General features: G+C 42.7%; 1 protein-coding gene across 1 annotated transcript in view; it reads right to left on the bottom strand.

Moving 5' to 3' along the window:
* Baiap2l1 (BAR/IMD domain containing adaptor protein 2 like 1) overlaps positions 1-16,208 on the bottom strand; it is a 98,019-nt gene that overhangs the window by 17,908 nt on the left and 63,903 nt on the right. The window contains exons 4-7 of the mRNA XM_036171987.1: positions 5,662-5,723; positions 5,487-5,558; positions 3,097-3,234; positions 1,723-1,875 (exon numbers count right to left, since the gene is read on the bottom strand). Of these exons, the coding sequence (XP_036027880.1) occupies positions 1,723-1,875; positions 3,097-3,234; positions 5,487-5,558; positions 5,662-5,723 (425 nt within the window). The remainder of the gene's footprint in view (positions 1-1,722; positions 1,876-3,096; positions 3,235-5,486; positions 5,559-5,661; positions 5,724-16,208) is intronic.

Raw genomic sequence — 16,208 nt, 5'->3', positions numbered from 1 at the left:
GCTAGGGGAAGGACTAGAATGTTCTAACTGCAACAAGGGGGATCACAAAACAGTTTTCAAATAGCTGAAGAAGTTTCTGGTACAAAAAGAAGCAGGATTGGTCTATGCTGTTCTACAGAATACTATGAGGGCCCAAAGATTAGTCTAAGAAAGACCTTGTCAGTAACTAGAACTTTCTGAAAACAGCCCAGGTCACCTCCTGACATTGTGGGGCATTGCCACAGGAAGGGACTCCTCTACAGCGGTGACCCTGTCATTCTGCCACAGCAGGAGGCCCTCATCATGGAAGCTTGCAGGCTTCTAAGCATGCTCAGCTCTTACTCATGTAAATGCACTCTGGGCAGACATGGAAGCAAACACCGGAGACAGCACTTTTTATTATAGCCATTTTAGAGCGTAAGTATTTGGATTAGGAAGCTGCCTATCCTTCGAGTTACAAAACGTTTAAAGAATATGTGACCCATGCACACACACACAGGCCAGGGTTTCTCCCCTCGAAAGAGTTGACTTACATTCTAGCATTTGCAGAACGTCTTCTCATATTTCGGAATTCTCTCTTAAATCACGTGCTTATGAACAACAGTGAATGTTTGACCTCAATCATGCTAGCTTAGGATGCTTACATAGGCCCAAGAAAATTAAAAGGAAAAAAAGAGGAAGGGAAATTTAACATGCCGTGGAATTGTCCCTGGGCTCTAACCCCACAGCTGCATCTGTCAGGAGGAGGGAACTAAATCAGCCATCTGGTTGAGGTGATCATGAGTAAACAAGAGTCAAAAGTAACAAGTAGCCAGGCGGTGGTGGCACACGCCTGTAATCCTAGCACTGGGGAGGCAGAGGCAGGTGGATCTCTGTGAGTTCGAGGCCAGCCTGGTCTACAGAGCTAGTCCAGGACAGGCTCCAAAGCTACAGAGAAACCCTGTCTCGAAAACCCAAAAAAAAAAAAAAAAAGTAACAAGTAATTGACTGTAAACAAGAGTGAAAAGTGGGGCTGGAGAGGTGGCTCAGAGGTTAAGAGCACCAATTGCCCTTCCAAAGGTCCCGAGTTCAATTCCCAACACCCACATGGTGGCTCACAGCCATCTGTAATGAGATCTGGCTCCCTCTCATGTGTGTACATAATAAATAAATAAATCTTTTTTAAAAAAAGTGAAAAGTAACAAAACTCAGTGTCTTGATGGCTGTGAATGGGGAGAGGGTGTCTGTAGCCTTGGGCAGAGCTGCCAGTGGTCCTATTGATTCCCACGATCATCTAGAACCACCCAGAGATTGAGCCTAGTCAAGCCAGTAACACCCAAGATACATAGGAGCCTACCGAAAGTTGACTTTTTTAGACAATGCATTTTTATTGTTTTGCTTTGGAGACATAAGCCCAGGCTGGCCTCAACTCACTATGTAGCTGAGGATCCTCCTGGCCTCACTTCCTGGGGATTACAGGTGTGTACCCAGTTTATGCAGTGTGCTAGGAATCAAACCCAGTGCATGCTAGACAAGCAGTCTACTAACTGAGTTACAACCACAGCTCTAAATGTGTCATTTTTACAAGGGATTTTAAATATGGATAATTATGAAATTAATGATAAGTGGATGTTTGATTATTCAGTCCATCTGTATTTCTGTAAAGCTCTATCCTATGCTTATCTGTAGGGAGCGGCACCTCGAGGGCTTTTGCCTATAAGATTAAGCTCCTGCCACACTTAGTGCACACTGCTGCACACTCACCTGCAGGTGATAGTAGTGTATGTGATTGGCAAAGCTACAGTGCTTGTCCACCAGAAAGCAGAAGCGCCTTTTTTCCTCAAGCAGGGCTTCTTTGCAGCCATCTGCAATGAACTTCTGGATTTCACTCTGGCGAGAAGTAACAGTCTCCACATACTATGAAAATAAATAATAGAAGCATGACAGGAGGCATCTGGCTGCTGCATGGCATGACATTTATCACCAGCCATCTTTATACTCAGTTTACTTTGATTATGGAGAAAACACAAAATGCAAATAAACACTGGACAAAATACTTGTAGCCTAGTCTGAGCAGGTATCATTGTCATGGCTCAGAGGTTAAAAGCACCGACTGCTCTTCTGGAGGTCCTGAGTTCAATTCCCAGCAACCATATGGTGGCTCACAACCATCTGTAATGAGATCTGGTGCCCTCTTCTGTATACATAATAAATAAATAAATCTTAAAAACAAAAAAGACACTGACTCAGGCCGGGAGGTGGTGGTGCACATCTTTAATCCCAGCACTCTGTGGTGGATCTGTGAGTTCAAGGCCAGCCTGGACCACAGAGTGAGATCCAGGAAAGGCACAAAGCTACACAGAGAAACCCTGTCTCAAAAACAAAACAAAACAAACAAACAAAAAAGACATGGACTCATGTAGAGAAAGGTTACTTAAGGCTTTACATTCCCCACTGAGCAGCTGGCATAATACAACTCTGTACTCTAGGGATGACTCTCTTCTACTGAAAAATCCTTTGGAACTAGAAGGTTCAGGTTTGATCACCGTTCCATGTACCAATTATAGGACTTAACCTAAGCTTCATTTTCCCATGATAAAATGAGGACAGTCAGGTCAAGCATGGTGGTGCACACTTTTAATACTGGCACCTGAGAGGCAGAAGCAGGCTAGAACTCTGTGAGTTGTAGGCCAGTTTAGCTTACACAGAGAGTTTCAGGCCAGCCAGGTTACACGGTGAGGTCCTATCTCACACAAACAGGAGGGATAATCATGCTAGTTAAAAGGTGCCTTCCCTCCCCTGAGTTAAGGGGAGATGCCTGTAAGTACCATGTGCTATGTGACCTTAACTCTGGAAAGCCCTGCAATACTAAATCGGCTTACACATGCTTTGTTTTTCTTTTTTTGACACAGGGTCTTACCATGTAGCACAGGCTAGCCTAGAAGTTAAGTCCCTTCCAACTCAGCCTTGAGAGAGCTGGGATTGCAGGCATGTGTCACCACACTTGCTTGGAATGCTTCTATTTCACCTCAGCAGTAGCACAGAAGGGAGTGATATGGTATAGATGACTGAAGTAAGCCTCCCCTTAAACTGTACACACAATAAACTGACAAAGAAAAATACTGATGAAAAGCTCACCTCAATTTCTTTGTGTTCATATTTGAGTGCATTTCTTCCTCCTTGACTTTTTCTTCTGATCTTCTTCAACTCCGCCTGAGATTTCTCCAAAGAATCTAATTTGTTCCTGTGTTCTGCTTGGTATCTTTTTAGAGTAGCCTGGAAGTGAAATGTTGTTATACTGTGCCACCAGACAAGCTGCTGTGTACTCACTTTTGCTCACACTTCCACTGTGTGTGGCTGACTGGCCTCGACATCCTCACACTCCTATGGCTCCATTCTGGCTGGGGCTTAAGATTGTCAGTCCACACCATTCTCACACCCACACTCCAGAGGACCCCCTCCATTCAACTTGAGTTCTTAGGCATTGTTAGTTCTAATGTTTCTGTTTATGAACAGCTCTCTAAAGATAAAAATCTTTTCTTTTTAATTCTTTCTTTTTTCAAAGTTTTTTTAGACACTGTGTAGTCAGTGCTTTGGCGACTACACAATACTAAAGGGCTAGAGTTGTAACTCAGTGGTAGAGTGCTTATGTAGCATATGTCAGGCTGGGTTCCATTCCCAGCTGTGCACTTGCACGTGTGCATGCACACACACACACACTACTGGCTGTTATATGATTTACAATTCAAGAGATACAATGAATAAGTGCAATTGCTCATGAGTGTTCAGGGTGCTGTATAGCATAGTGTTTAAGAAACTAGAATAGCTGGGTTGGGGATTTAGCTCAGTGGTAGAGCGCTTGCCTAGCCAGCACAAGGCCCTGGGTTCGGTCCTCAGCTATGAAAAAAAAGAAAAGAAACTAGAATAGTTTCTTTCCTCATTACCCATGTGAGTTCAGTACTTAATTTCTATAAACCCATAAACCCATGTTTCTCATCAAATCTGTAAGATGATCATAAGAATATTGATATAGGGATTTTGTAGGGATACAAATTAGAAAATGAGCTGGGCATGCTGGTGCATGCCTATAACCTCTGCCCTTGGGAGGTGGAGGAATGAGGATAAAGAGTTTGAGGTCATCATCATCATACTAGTGTGAGTCTACTCTGGGCTCCATGAGATCCTGTGAAGGACAGTGAAGGGGAGCAAGAGGGGGTTGGAAAGTTGGTTCAGTGCTTAAGAACATTTTCTGCTTTTGCAGAGGACCAGAATTTGATTCCCAGCATCCATGTCAGTTGGCCTACAACTTTTAACTTCAACTCCAACCTGTGTGTATGTGTACTCACACATATACACACACAAATAAATCTTTTATTTGATTTGTTTAAAGAGAATGTAAAAGGCACAACATTCAGTCCACCTCAGCAGGTGTGTGTAACCCCATGGCCTGTGTATGCATAGCTACAGACCTATAAAGATCTCTGGAGAGGATGATTTGGAAGGGTAACACGGGGAGACCATACTAAAAAGTGGGGGAGGCTTTGGATGACAAAAGGAAGTAAGCATCCTACAGCAGAAAGGGGAGATGTCACGAGCCTGAGTCCTGGGAGACCAGGAGCTGGTGAAGGGAGGCCTACAAACTGCCTGGATGGATGGTTGTGGGACAGGCATGCAGCCACAAAGCACAGGTGTTCTCCTAAGTACAATCATATCCAGCTGTAGAATACAGACACAGACGTCCTGTCATACTAGCATGTTCTCTGAAAACACTGTCCTCTGTAAGCAGTGATTTCCAGTAGTTTTTCTGTGTTTTGTTGTTGCTGTTTCTGTGGTTTTTTTTTTTTTTTTAATTTATTTTATATTTTGCCTGTATGTACATCTGTGCACCATGTGTGTAAGGCCAGAAGAGAACATCAGATCCCTTGGAACTAGACTTACAGATGGTAGTGAGCTGCCATGTGGGTCCTCTGGAGGAGCAGCCAGAGCTTGTTACTACTTTAGCCTGTTTCTGTGTTTTTTGTTTTGTTTTCGTTGTTTTAAGATAGGGACTCACAGGCCTTTAATCCCAGCACTCAGGAGACAGAGGTGGATCTCTGTGAGTTCAAGGCCAATCTGGGAGTGAGTTCCAGGAAAGGCTCCAAAGCTACACAGAGAAGCCCTGTCTTGAAACACCAACCAAACCAAACAAACAAAAAGGGACTCACAATATATCCCAGGTTAGTTTCAACATCTTCCTCCTATCTCAAGTGTTGGGAATTATGGGCATGTGCCACCTGGTGCCTCTCTCTCTCTCTCTCTCTCTCTCTCTTTTTTAACACACATACCAAGCAGTGGCAAACACGAGCCCACTTAACCCAAAGGGAATTTGTTAGTTTTATGTATTCCAGTTTGTGTTAGCACCCAAACTCCACCCTGCTTCCAGAAGTAGACAAAACTAATTCTCTCTCTCTCTTTCTCTGTGTGTTTGTAAAAGTTCTCCTAGGCCGAGAGCTCAGGTGTTGGCCAAGGTAGATGAAAACGGCACTCACATTCATATACTTTACGTCAAGTTCTGTCTTCTTCTCCAGCTCATGGATAATCTCCTTATGGAATTTTTTGAACTGTTAAAAAATGAAAATTAAAAAAATTCACATCATATTTGAGTTTTAGGCAAAAATTTTAAAAAATACATAAAAAAAAAAAATATAACAACTGTCCACGTACATTTTCATCAAGAGTCTCATTGAGTTTCTTGTGGATGCTGGAAATCTCTATGAGGACATGGCCTGTGAATAAAACCAGACATATAAGGAGAAGCCGTTGCATGGTTTTGCAAAGATATAAACAGAAACAAAATAGTGGAAATAAACGGTACCAGGTTGCTCTCAGGGGCTCCAAATATTAAACCCCCAAACAAGTCAAGAGTATGCTGGCTCCCCAGGGAACGCTCAGAGGGAACACCTGCGAACTAACTTCCTCCTCGAGTTAAGAACACCTACTCTGTTGTTGGATTCATGCTGGTCTATTTTACTCATTCCCTCAGCCAAATCCTATATATGACTTAACTTTTTAAAACAGGTTTTGTTTTTGTTTATATGTCTGTGCAAATGTGCACGACGTGTGTGTGCCCACGGAGGCCAGAAGAGGGTGTCAGATCTGCAGTTACAGAGCTGGCCGATGGCTGGGGCTAAGATTCTAACTCATGTTCTCTAAAAGAACAGTGCTGGTATTCCCTCTTACCCATGAAGGCATCTCTCCAGCTCTGTGATTTAACTTTGAATTCTCTTAGAAAAGATTAACTTATTCAATACAGTAACTAATTATAGGGACAGAGGGTTTATTTTTATCTAATCCCCAGAGTAATCTGATTATCTGCTAATCACAGAGAAAAATCATTTTCTTTTTTTCATTTTAGTTCCTGTATTTGTTCTGGAAAATATTAGCACAAGGGGAAATTGTACCAGCCAAAGTGTTCCACTTTGGCTCTTCTGGGAGGATGCAGAGTTCCTGCAACAGAGACTGTTCCAGGGCAAAGGAGCCTCCCTCCAGAAATCAACAGGTGACCACCTGGTTTGCAAGACCAGCTCTCTTATAGTTGGGGGCATGTGCTAAATCTCTGACACTTTTCTCTGATAAAGGTAGACAAGAATCTCTCTGCCAACCTACTTGCCTCAGAAACCACACAGGTCTGATGAATATAAGTAGAAAAACAGAGGGACTCGTTTGGAATGACTGCCACTGCCATATGAAACCATCACAGAATGTACTACTGGTCTATATGTCAGTGGCTAGATCCAAAGGAATTCTTATGGCAAGCTGAACAGCTGTGGATGAGAATGGATGACACAGTAAGGCCCTGGTAGAATAAGGGAAAAGAGAAAATGAGCACAGAGCCCACATGGCCTCAGCTGTCACTAGTGTACAAGTGACCCAGCCATGCTTTCAGAAGCATTTGCAGACAGCTGCTTCTCAGATATGCCAGCCCAGCCCCTCCCGCATCCTCCATCCCAGAAATCCAGTCTCCTCCCAGTCTTGGGTGTTCCATGTGTAAGAGTGAGCTCACTGGCACTGTGCTTCCTAATCCACCTAACCCCAGTCAGCCGGTCACGGTGGGAGACCTCTCACCTATGTGTCATGCAAGAGTCACTTACTGTGTACTGGTACTATCAACTGAAGATGGCATTGGTGCCATGGCAACTGGTGCCATGATGAAGAGTTACTTTGTACTGGTGCTATCAACCTCTAGGGAAGAATATGAATGAGCCTTACTCACACTACTTTCTTGGGCCAGAGCTATGCTTGTCTGACTCTGAGGAGAAGACACACTGGACAAACTGTGAAGTCATAGACACATACTTCCCAAGTCCACTCATCAGAAGTGGGAGGACTCTCCTTGGTCCATACACAGATCCAGATGGCTAGGCCTCTAGGAGAGTCTCCTTCACTCCATTCCTGGCTGGCTTGTGCTCTTATTTCTCTGGAGTATGTTCTCTTCCAGGTCACTTTACATGGTGCCGGGGGTCTTTCTAAAAGCAAAGGCAGCAGCCTCCCTGCTCTCCCCACAGTGTTCCAGATAAACATACTTGTGAACTACAAGCTGAAGGCCTCTCTGTACAAGTGTTGTCTAAATCTTGGGTATGGTAGGCACAGAGAACCTCTGAGAGGTCACAGGCCATCAGGATCCAGGGATACACATTATTCTCAAACCTCTGTGAATCTGAGAAGTTCCAGTCAGACAATGTGCTGGGTAAAGGATAGTTATGGCAGAATCATCCTCAGGATTCAGGTTTGTTTTTTTTGTTTTTTGTTTTGTCTTGTTTTTTCACCCACTATGTTCATCAGCTTCCTACCCTGACAATGCCATCTAAAATTCCCAAAAGTCAATATGGAAAAACAAATGAGAAAAGCCTGCAACCTGGCCAAGAATATAACTACATTACTATGTCATTTCAGACACTGAAACATTCAGTTACTTTTATATCTACTTTGAACCATAAACAATTCCTTGTTGGAGATTTAAAAACAAATAAGATCAATTTTAATTATCTGAAAACTAAGCACTCAGTTCTTGGCAAGTTGAATTTTTTTTTTTTTTTAAGTTGGATCTTCTTAAGGAAAAAAAAAAAATCTAAAAATATTTTGGCTGAAACCATCAGAAGAATTCTGTTGGAAAGCAAAGTGGTCACATTTCTTTCTTACATGACCCTTCTTGAACTGTGTTTCCGCAGTTCCACTCAAATATGGACCTCAGAGCAACATGCTGTGTGTTAGGCACAGCTCTGACCTCGGTACTGCCTCGCTGGCTCAGCCACATGGGTTCTCACTGTCCATGCTCCTGTGTGGTTTCTGTCACTGCGGATAAGTTCAATGAAATGGGCCATTCGCAGTGTAGGATGGGAACCCTGGCCTTGCTATTCTTGTCCCTCACGGTTTGTGGAATTCCAGAGCTGGTCTCCCAGTGGTAACCCTGGCGAGTCCTTGGTTTTAAGGATTGACGGAAACACACCTTAGCTGATTGTGCAAGCTGCCAAAGCACATCTTGACACAGAACATGAAACTGCCTTTAGCTTCAATCCACAGATACTTATTCTTAAACTGAGTAAGTCCACAGATGTTTACCCTCCAATTGAGCAAGTATTATTGCAGATTGAAAATGCTCTGTTTCTGTGATGTTTTACTCTTCATACTCTAACCCACTTTTTCGTGAATATATTGAAGAAGGAAAAAGACGCAGAGAACATTTGAGGGAGGAGCTGAGAAAGCACAACACGGATTCAAACAGAGCAGAACTGACAGCATGCCCCAGCAGGAAGCTTGCGCTGCACCAATCCTTTCCTTTTCAAGTTTGGAGCCAGTATCTCAGGAAGAAACTAATATCATTACAGCCATGTGACTCAATCTGAATAAACTAGATTCTTTTTTTTTTTTTTTTTTTTTTGTTGTTTCGAGACAGGTTTTCTTTGTGTAGTTTTGTACCTTTCCTGGATCTCACTCTGTAGACCAGGCTGGCCTTGAACTCACAAAGATCCACCTGGCTCTGTCTCCCGAGTGCTGGGATTGAAGGCGTGCGCCACCACCGTCCGGCTAAACTAGATTCTTAAGGGGGCAATAATAAGGAATTTATTATTAAAATTAAAATTTTTGCAGCACTGGAGATGGAACTAGGGTACTCACCCATGCTGGGCAAGTGCTGTACCATTGAACCACAGTGCTGGCTGTGGAATTTAGGTAAAGCATGCACACATTTCAAGATCATAAACTCAACTGAGACAATGCTCATAGCCATCTGGAAAAAAACAGCAGCATTAATTCTAGGTTTTAGGAACTATGAAGAAATGTATTCAACATTTTGAGCAATGCTATGTAAGGCTATGCATGTGGCCAGTAGACAATGTGGCCTTTAAATATTAAATAACAAAACTTAAAGAATGCTATTGGTATGAGATACTTTTTGTTTGAAATACTTTTGCTGATTTTTCTTTTCCTGGGCTACTACTGCAGATGGAACTTATAGTCTGGCTTTGGGCAAGTACTCTTCTATTAAGCTATGTCCCTAGCTCCCATTGGGAAGTTAGTTAGTTCTTTGACACAGGGTCTTGTTACATTTATATAGCCCAGGCTATCCTCAAATTTACAATCTTCCTACCTCTACCTTCCAAGTGCTGGGTTTAAAGACATGCATCACCACACCCAGCTGGTCTATTAATATGTTTCTGTGAGAGAAGTCTTTACCAATTCACAGTAAGAATGTGGAGGAGCCAGATGGAACCTGCCAAGGACAGAGACATCAAAGAACACATGCTGAATTCAGGCAGACATTAAAAAAAAAAAAAGAAAACCAAGGCTAACTCTCTCCATTTATATCTGGTCACAGATAATTACAACACGTTTGTTATTTCCAGAGAGTACAGAGTAATGGCTGAGTCACAAGCCACTTCCTACGTGTTACTACAAGTGGAATCAGACAATAAATGGTGGTGTGGAAGCCAACCTATGACTGGCCCAAGTCACACTGTGCGGCAGGCTGAAGGGAAAATGACCAAAAATGTCCCTGGGAAATGGATAGTTTTTCTGACTTTTTTTTTTTTTAACAGTCCATAAATGTGAGAGGAAAAAATACAATGAGGGCTAAAAAGAGGTCTTAGAAGGTAAAGGTGCTTGCTGCCAAGCCAGACAACTGAGTTCAATCCCTGGAACCCAGTTGGTAGAAGGAAAGAAGCAACTCCTGTAAGTTCTCTTCTGACCGCCACACACAAAATAAATAAAACGTGGTAAAACATGTTAACAGTACAATGATGGGAAAAGCAAAGCACACACATGTTATGCTGAGTAGACAGGTACATATGCTGGAGATCCACATCACCCACACTTAACCACAAACACACAAGCACACTGGAGATGCTCTACTGCCGCTAAGAAGGGCCCTCAGTCCCTGGAGGCAGGCAAGCGGCTCTCCTCTGATCAGTACTATGCTATACAAATAGCAACATGTAGCAGTGCATGGTGGTGCACGTCTTTAATCTCAGCACTCAGAAGGCAGAGGCAGGGGTAGGTGGATCTCTGAGTTCAAGACCAGCCTGGTCTACAGAGTGAGATCCAGGACAGCCAGGGCTACACAGAGAAACCCTGTCTTGGGAAAAAAACAACCAACTAACCAACCAAACCAAACAAACAAACAACAATAACAAAACTCCCACAAATAGCAAAATGTGTGTGAAACACAGCTTAAATGGGTCTCATTCTTGGCTTAAACAACTGAAGTGCTACAGTTCTAATTAATGCCTTGCAATCATCATATAATTATTCTTCCAGTGTTCCCCCAAATAAACATGGGGTATTCTACTCTGAGCATCAAAACAGTGAAGGATGGTAATAAACTACAGATCCCTAAAACAATCCGGGGATCTGTGAGTCCACAGCAACAGATAATATAGGGACAACGGATGTTCCTGCCAGAAGTAGAATGTCAAGTGCCAGTGAGGAGAGGCTGCTGGCCCTGGGAAATCACCATTTTGCTGCCATCATGGTAAAGATAGGTTAGAGCCAAAATCATTAACAGATGTAAAACTTAAAGTGAGGAACCAGATATTGCAGTCTGGAAGTTTCCCTCTAAGATGGCTTGTTAACAGAAATATTTTTAAAAATCCAACAATGAGGGGGCTGGAGAGATGGCTCAGAGGTTAAGAGCTCTGTTTGTTTTTCCAAAGGTCCTGAGTTCAATTCCCAGCAATCATATGGTGGCTCACAACCATCTGTAATGAGATCTGGTGCCCTCTTCTGTCATGCAGTCATACATGCAGGCAGAACACTGTGTACATAATAAATAAATAAATCTTTAAAAAAAAATCCAACAATGAACTAGAAATCAGACAGTACCTTTATATCAAAAATGAGAGGAAAATGACCAGTGTGCTCTCATTTGATGCTCACCAGATGCAAACCAGCTTGGATAGTATTCTAGCAAGAACAGAGATCTGGCATCTCAAGGTCCTGAGTACCCTCAGCCCCTATTTAGCAGTTATAACAGGCTTACACTACCATACTTTAAGATTTTATATATATTTTAGTTTTTCAAGACAGGGTTTCTCCATGTAGTTTTCGTGCCTGGCCTTGAACTCACAGAGATCCGCCTGGCTTTGCCTCTGGAGGGCTGGGATTAAAGGCATGCGCCATCACTGCCTGGCCAAGATTTTAGATTTTAAAATTACATTAATTTATTTGGTATGTGGTGTACATCCATGTGGAGATTAGAAGACACCTTGGCTGGAGTTCGTTCTCTCCTTTTACTACATAGGTTTTGGGGATCGAACTTAGTCAGCACTATACAGGCTTTTGCCTACTGGGCAAAGTCTCTCATGTTTTAGAGGAGGAGGAAGGAGAAGAGGAGATAACAGGAGTTAAGAGGTGTGTTGGTATCAATGCGTACTTAAAGCAAGCTCTCTGGCAGCCTACTTCTTAGAAAGTGGGCAGCACAGTCAAAGACCAGAAAGTGAATATTTCTCTGGGTCAAATGGAAGTTGTAGCCACAGGCTGGAGAGATGGCTCAGGGGTTAATAGCCTGTACTGCTCTTGCAGAGGACATGTTTTTAGTTCCCACTACCCATGACTAGCATTACAACTCCAGCTCCGTGGGGATCTGATGCCTCTGACCTATGTGGGTACCTAGACACACATGATGTGCACACACACTACACACACACATAATTAAAGATAATAATTAAAAAAAATCCTTTTAAAAGGTTGCAGTCAGAGTGGGGAGTGGTGGCTCACATCTATAGCCCCGAATTCTGGAGGTTGAGACAGGAAGATTTTTTTAGTTTGGTACAAACCTGGGCTATGGAATGGGATCCTGTCTCAAAAAACTGGAAAACAAAACAAAACAAAACAAAAAACAAAAAAAACCAAAAACCCCATAAATGTAGACTTTATTCTTCTTTTTGGGGGTGTCCCTTTTAGACACAGTACCAAAAAAAAAAAAAAAAAAACCACTTTAATTTTTGATAGCTGGGTGTTAGTGGTGCATGCCTTTAATCCCAGCACTTGGAAGGCAAAGGAAGGTAGATCTCTGTGAGTTCAAGGCCAGAATGGTCTACACGAGTTCCAGGACAGTCAGGACTATATAGAGAGACAGATTCTGTCTCAAACATCAAAACAAAAACTCAACAAATAAGCAATGACAAAAAATAAAACAGAACAAAAGCAACTTGATTTTTATGTGGAAGTCTAGAATAAGCTGTCCAAAAGGAATTGGCTTTGCACGTTGGACTGTCAGAAGCTACTGCTGACCTCTTAGTATGGAGCACAAAATCGTTAGGAAGAAGGTGGGGGCTGGAGAAGAGCAGGTATTGGGACTCTCGGTCCCCATGGATCTCAAGGGGCAGGGAGCCTCAGCCAAGGCTAAAGCATTTGCAGGAAAATGTGATGGTGCCAACCAGGCTGCTCAGCACCAGTGCACATCTAGACCATTACTTCACATGTTTAAAGAGACCCCACACTTCCCAGAGTTTACCTCAAGAGTACCAGTGTTTGCTCTCTGAAAAGATGGGGAAAACTTCCCAGTAGGCTTCTCCCAACAGAGATAGGCAGTCATCATGAAATAAGTCCAGAGTCCTGTTCTGGGCTCTGTTAGAGAGACTGGCCCTCAAGGGCAAGCTGCTGCAATGAAGTCTTATCTGACCTGGGAACAGCAACTAGTTATCTCAGGCCCCCTCAAGCTTTCTCACTAAGGGGAAAGAAAGGGTAAAGAGTTCTTCCAAAGGTCAGATTCCAGGTATTCAGGTTGTCTAAAACTTTCACAAAACAACTCAAGATTCCCTCTGAAGATAAAGGAACAAAGCTCTCCTTTCCCAAGAGTTTATATCACACACCAATCATCAACGGGGCCCCAGGAAAGGATCCTGGGTACAACTGGAGAGCTGCAAGGCACAGGCTCCACTAAGAATGATACCAGGAGGAGAGGAAAATAAAACCTCTGATATAGTTAGTTACACCCAACATTACATATATCCAAGTCCTAGCCAGATTCAAACAAGCAAAGCCATTTCTCCAAAGGCCTATCTTCCACTGTTCCTATTACCTGATAAATTATATTCACTTTTCATTAACCAAGTTAGACACACTAAGGAAAACACAATCTGGAGAGACAAGGCAAACATCAGACCCAGACTTGGATATGGTGATTTTGAAACTGCAAGACTATTAACTTAGCTAGGTGTAATAATGCACACCAATAATCACAGTATTCAAGGCTCCCAATTTAAGGACAGCCTGAGCAACACAGTAAATGCTAGGCCAACCTGGACTACACAGTAAGAGTCTGACACACCCCCAAACAAAACAAAAAGACAAAGAACTTGAAACAACTAAGATTAATATGCCAAGGATATTCCTGGGAAAACTGAGTGGCATGTAAGAACATATAAGCAATGTACTCAGAGACTGAAACTCAAATAAACAATCAAGAAAATGATAGAAACAGAGATATAGAATGTCTCTGATGCTCTGGCTTTCCAGGTGACTGGCCACAGCTGAGAAAAGAGCTTAAAGATATGTTGATACAACTTTCCAAAACTGACATACAAAGAATGAAAAAAAAAAAAAAATGGAACAAAATATCCAAGGACTGTGCGCAATTAAAAGAGTAAAACACCAAGAAAGGGAAAAGCAGAGAGAGAAGGGAGTGGAAAGCCATCTGGAGCAACAGTGTTGGAGACTACTCTCCAAACTAAAGACAGCTATCAACTCACAGACCAGAAAGCTCAGAGAACACAGAACAGAGACTCAGAATAAACACTGAAATACTGACACCCCGGTGCATCACACACCAACTGCAAAATACCAAAGACAAAGACACATTCTTGGAAGAAGCCAGAGGGTGGGAAATGCCAAGGCTGGAGAGCCACAGGATAAGAATTACACCAGACTTTGCCTCAAAAAACCACTTAAGGGAGTGTAAAGTGGGCCATGGTGGGGCAAGAGTGGAAGCTCAGCACTCAGGGAGAGCTAAAAGGATTGCAAAGTCTAGTCCAGCTTGTCCATACAGTATGGAGAAAGCAAACAGCATGCTGGCACCTGACCTAACCTACACTCCAAGTACTCAATACCTGAAGTAGGACTGCCATAAACTCAAGGCAAACTGGGCTATGTAGTGAACAACAGGCCAGCTAGGGCTTCACACACTACAAAATACCAAAAATAGTAAAATATCTAAGAATTCCAAGATTCACCACCAGAAATTCATTTATCTAGTAAAATTATCCTCTAAATATACAAGAAATATGTACACACACACACACACACACACACACACACACACACACACACACACACACACAGGGGTAGGACTGGGAGAGAATGTGTTTTGAGACAGGGTCTCACTATGTTACCCTGGCTGACTTGGAACTTGCTATGTAGACCAGGCTAATCTTTTTTTTTTTTTTTTTTTTGTCCCCAGACAGGGTTTCTCTGTGTAGCTTTGCGCCTTTCCTGGAACTCACTCTGTAGTCCAGGGTGGCCTCGAACTCACAGATATCCGCCTGCCTCTGCCTCCCGAGTGCTGGGATTAAAGGTGTGCGCCACCACAGCCTGGCGACCAGGCTAATCTTAAACTAACAGAGATCCCTGCCTTTGCCTCCTGAGTTCAGGGATTAGGAGAGTACCACTGTGCCCAGCTGATTTTTTTCAGACAAAATCTGTCACCAGTAGGCTTCAGCTACCAAAAATGTTAGAAGATGTTTTTCAAAGAAACATGTCAGAAATTCAGAGCTACATAAAGAACACTTAATAAAAGGAGAACATTCTAGAAATAAAGGTAATAAAATATTTTTTTCTTCTACCTTCCTTTTTTCTATTTCTTTTGAGATAGGGTTTCATTCTATGGCCAGTCTGTTCTTGAATTCATAACCCCTACCTCAGCCTGTCTGCCATAGCCAGGTTTGTAAAAACTATTCTTGGGGACTGGGGATGTAGTGCAGTTGGTAGGTACAGTGCTTGTTTAACATAAACAAGAAGCCTGTGGTTGGGCTCCAGTACCACATAAAATGATATGGTGGTGCATGCCTATAATCCCAGCACTCAGGAAGTAGAGGCAGCAGGATCAGGAGTTCAAAGTCATCCTTGTTACAGAGCAAGCTTGAGGCCAGCCTTTGGCTACATAAGAGCCTCTCTCGAAATAATAACACCCCCCAACTACCCTTGGTGACAAGGATAGATGACTGTACAATACTAACAGAAACTGAGTGGTTTTAGTCTGTGGATAACTGAAATGGATGGCAACAATGCCACCAAGATGGAGAGGAGAAACTGTTAAGCTCCTATTACTAGACAAAAACGGTCTCTGTTTTTGTTTTGTTTTGTTTGTTTGTTTGTTAATGGTGTGAAAGAAACATGTAACTTATTTCAATAGAAACTGCATTTTAGACTTTCACTTTTGGTCTTTTGCTGGGCTAGTGACACAGGGCACAATACTTCCTTATGACATGGGGCAGTGGTAAAGGGTCAGGGCTGAATCAGTCACTTAATCACAAGGGGAAACACCTGGGCATGAAGTAAATGTTCATTGTTCAGTGATGGAACATGGACACGAAACTTAAATATTCTATGATCCCAACTACATGACACTCTAGGAAGGCAAAAACTTCAGAGACAGTAAAAAGATCAGTGGCTGCCAGGAGCTTGTGGGTAGTGACAGAGAGACAGTGTACACTTGCCAAATTCACAGAATGTAGCATGAACCCTAATGTAAACTGAAGCCTTTAGTGAATGGTAGCTTA

Source organism: Onychomys torridus, chromosome 22, assembly GCF_903995425.1.
Source record: "Onychomys torridus chromosome 22, mOncTor1.1, whole genome shotgun sequence".
In the NCBI taxonomy this organism is placed as follows: Eukaryota; Metazoa; Chordata; class Mammalia; order Rodentia; family Cricetidae; genus Onychomys; species Onychomys torridus.
The sequence above is the reverse complement of the archived record's forward strand: the minus strand, read 5'-3'. Positions and strand labels throughout refer to the sequence as shown.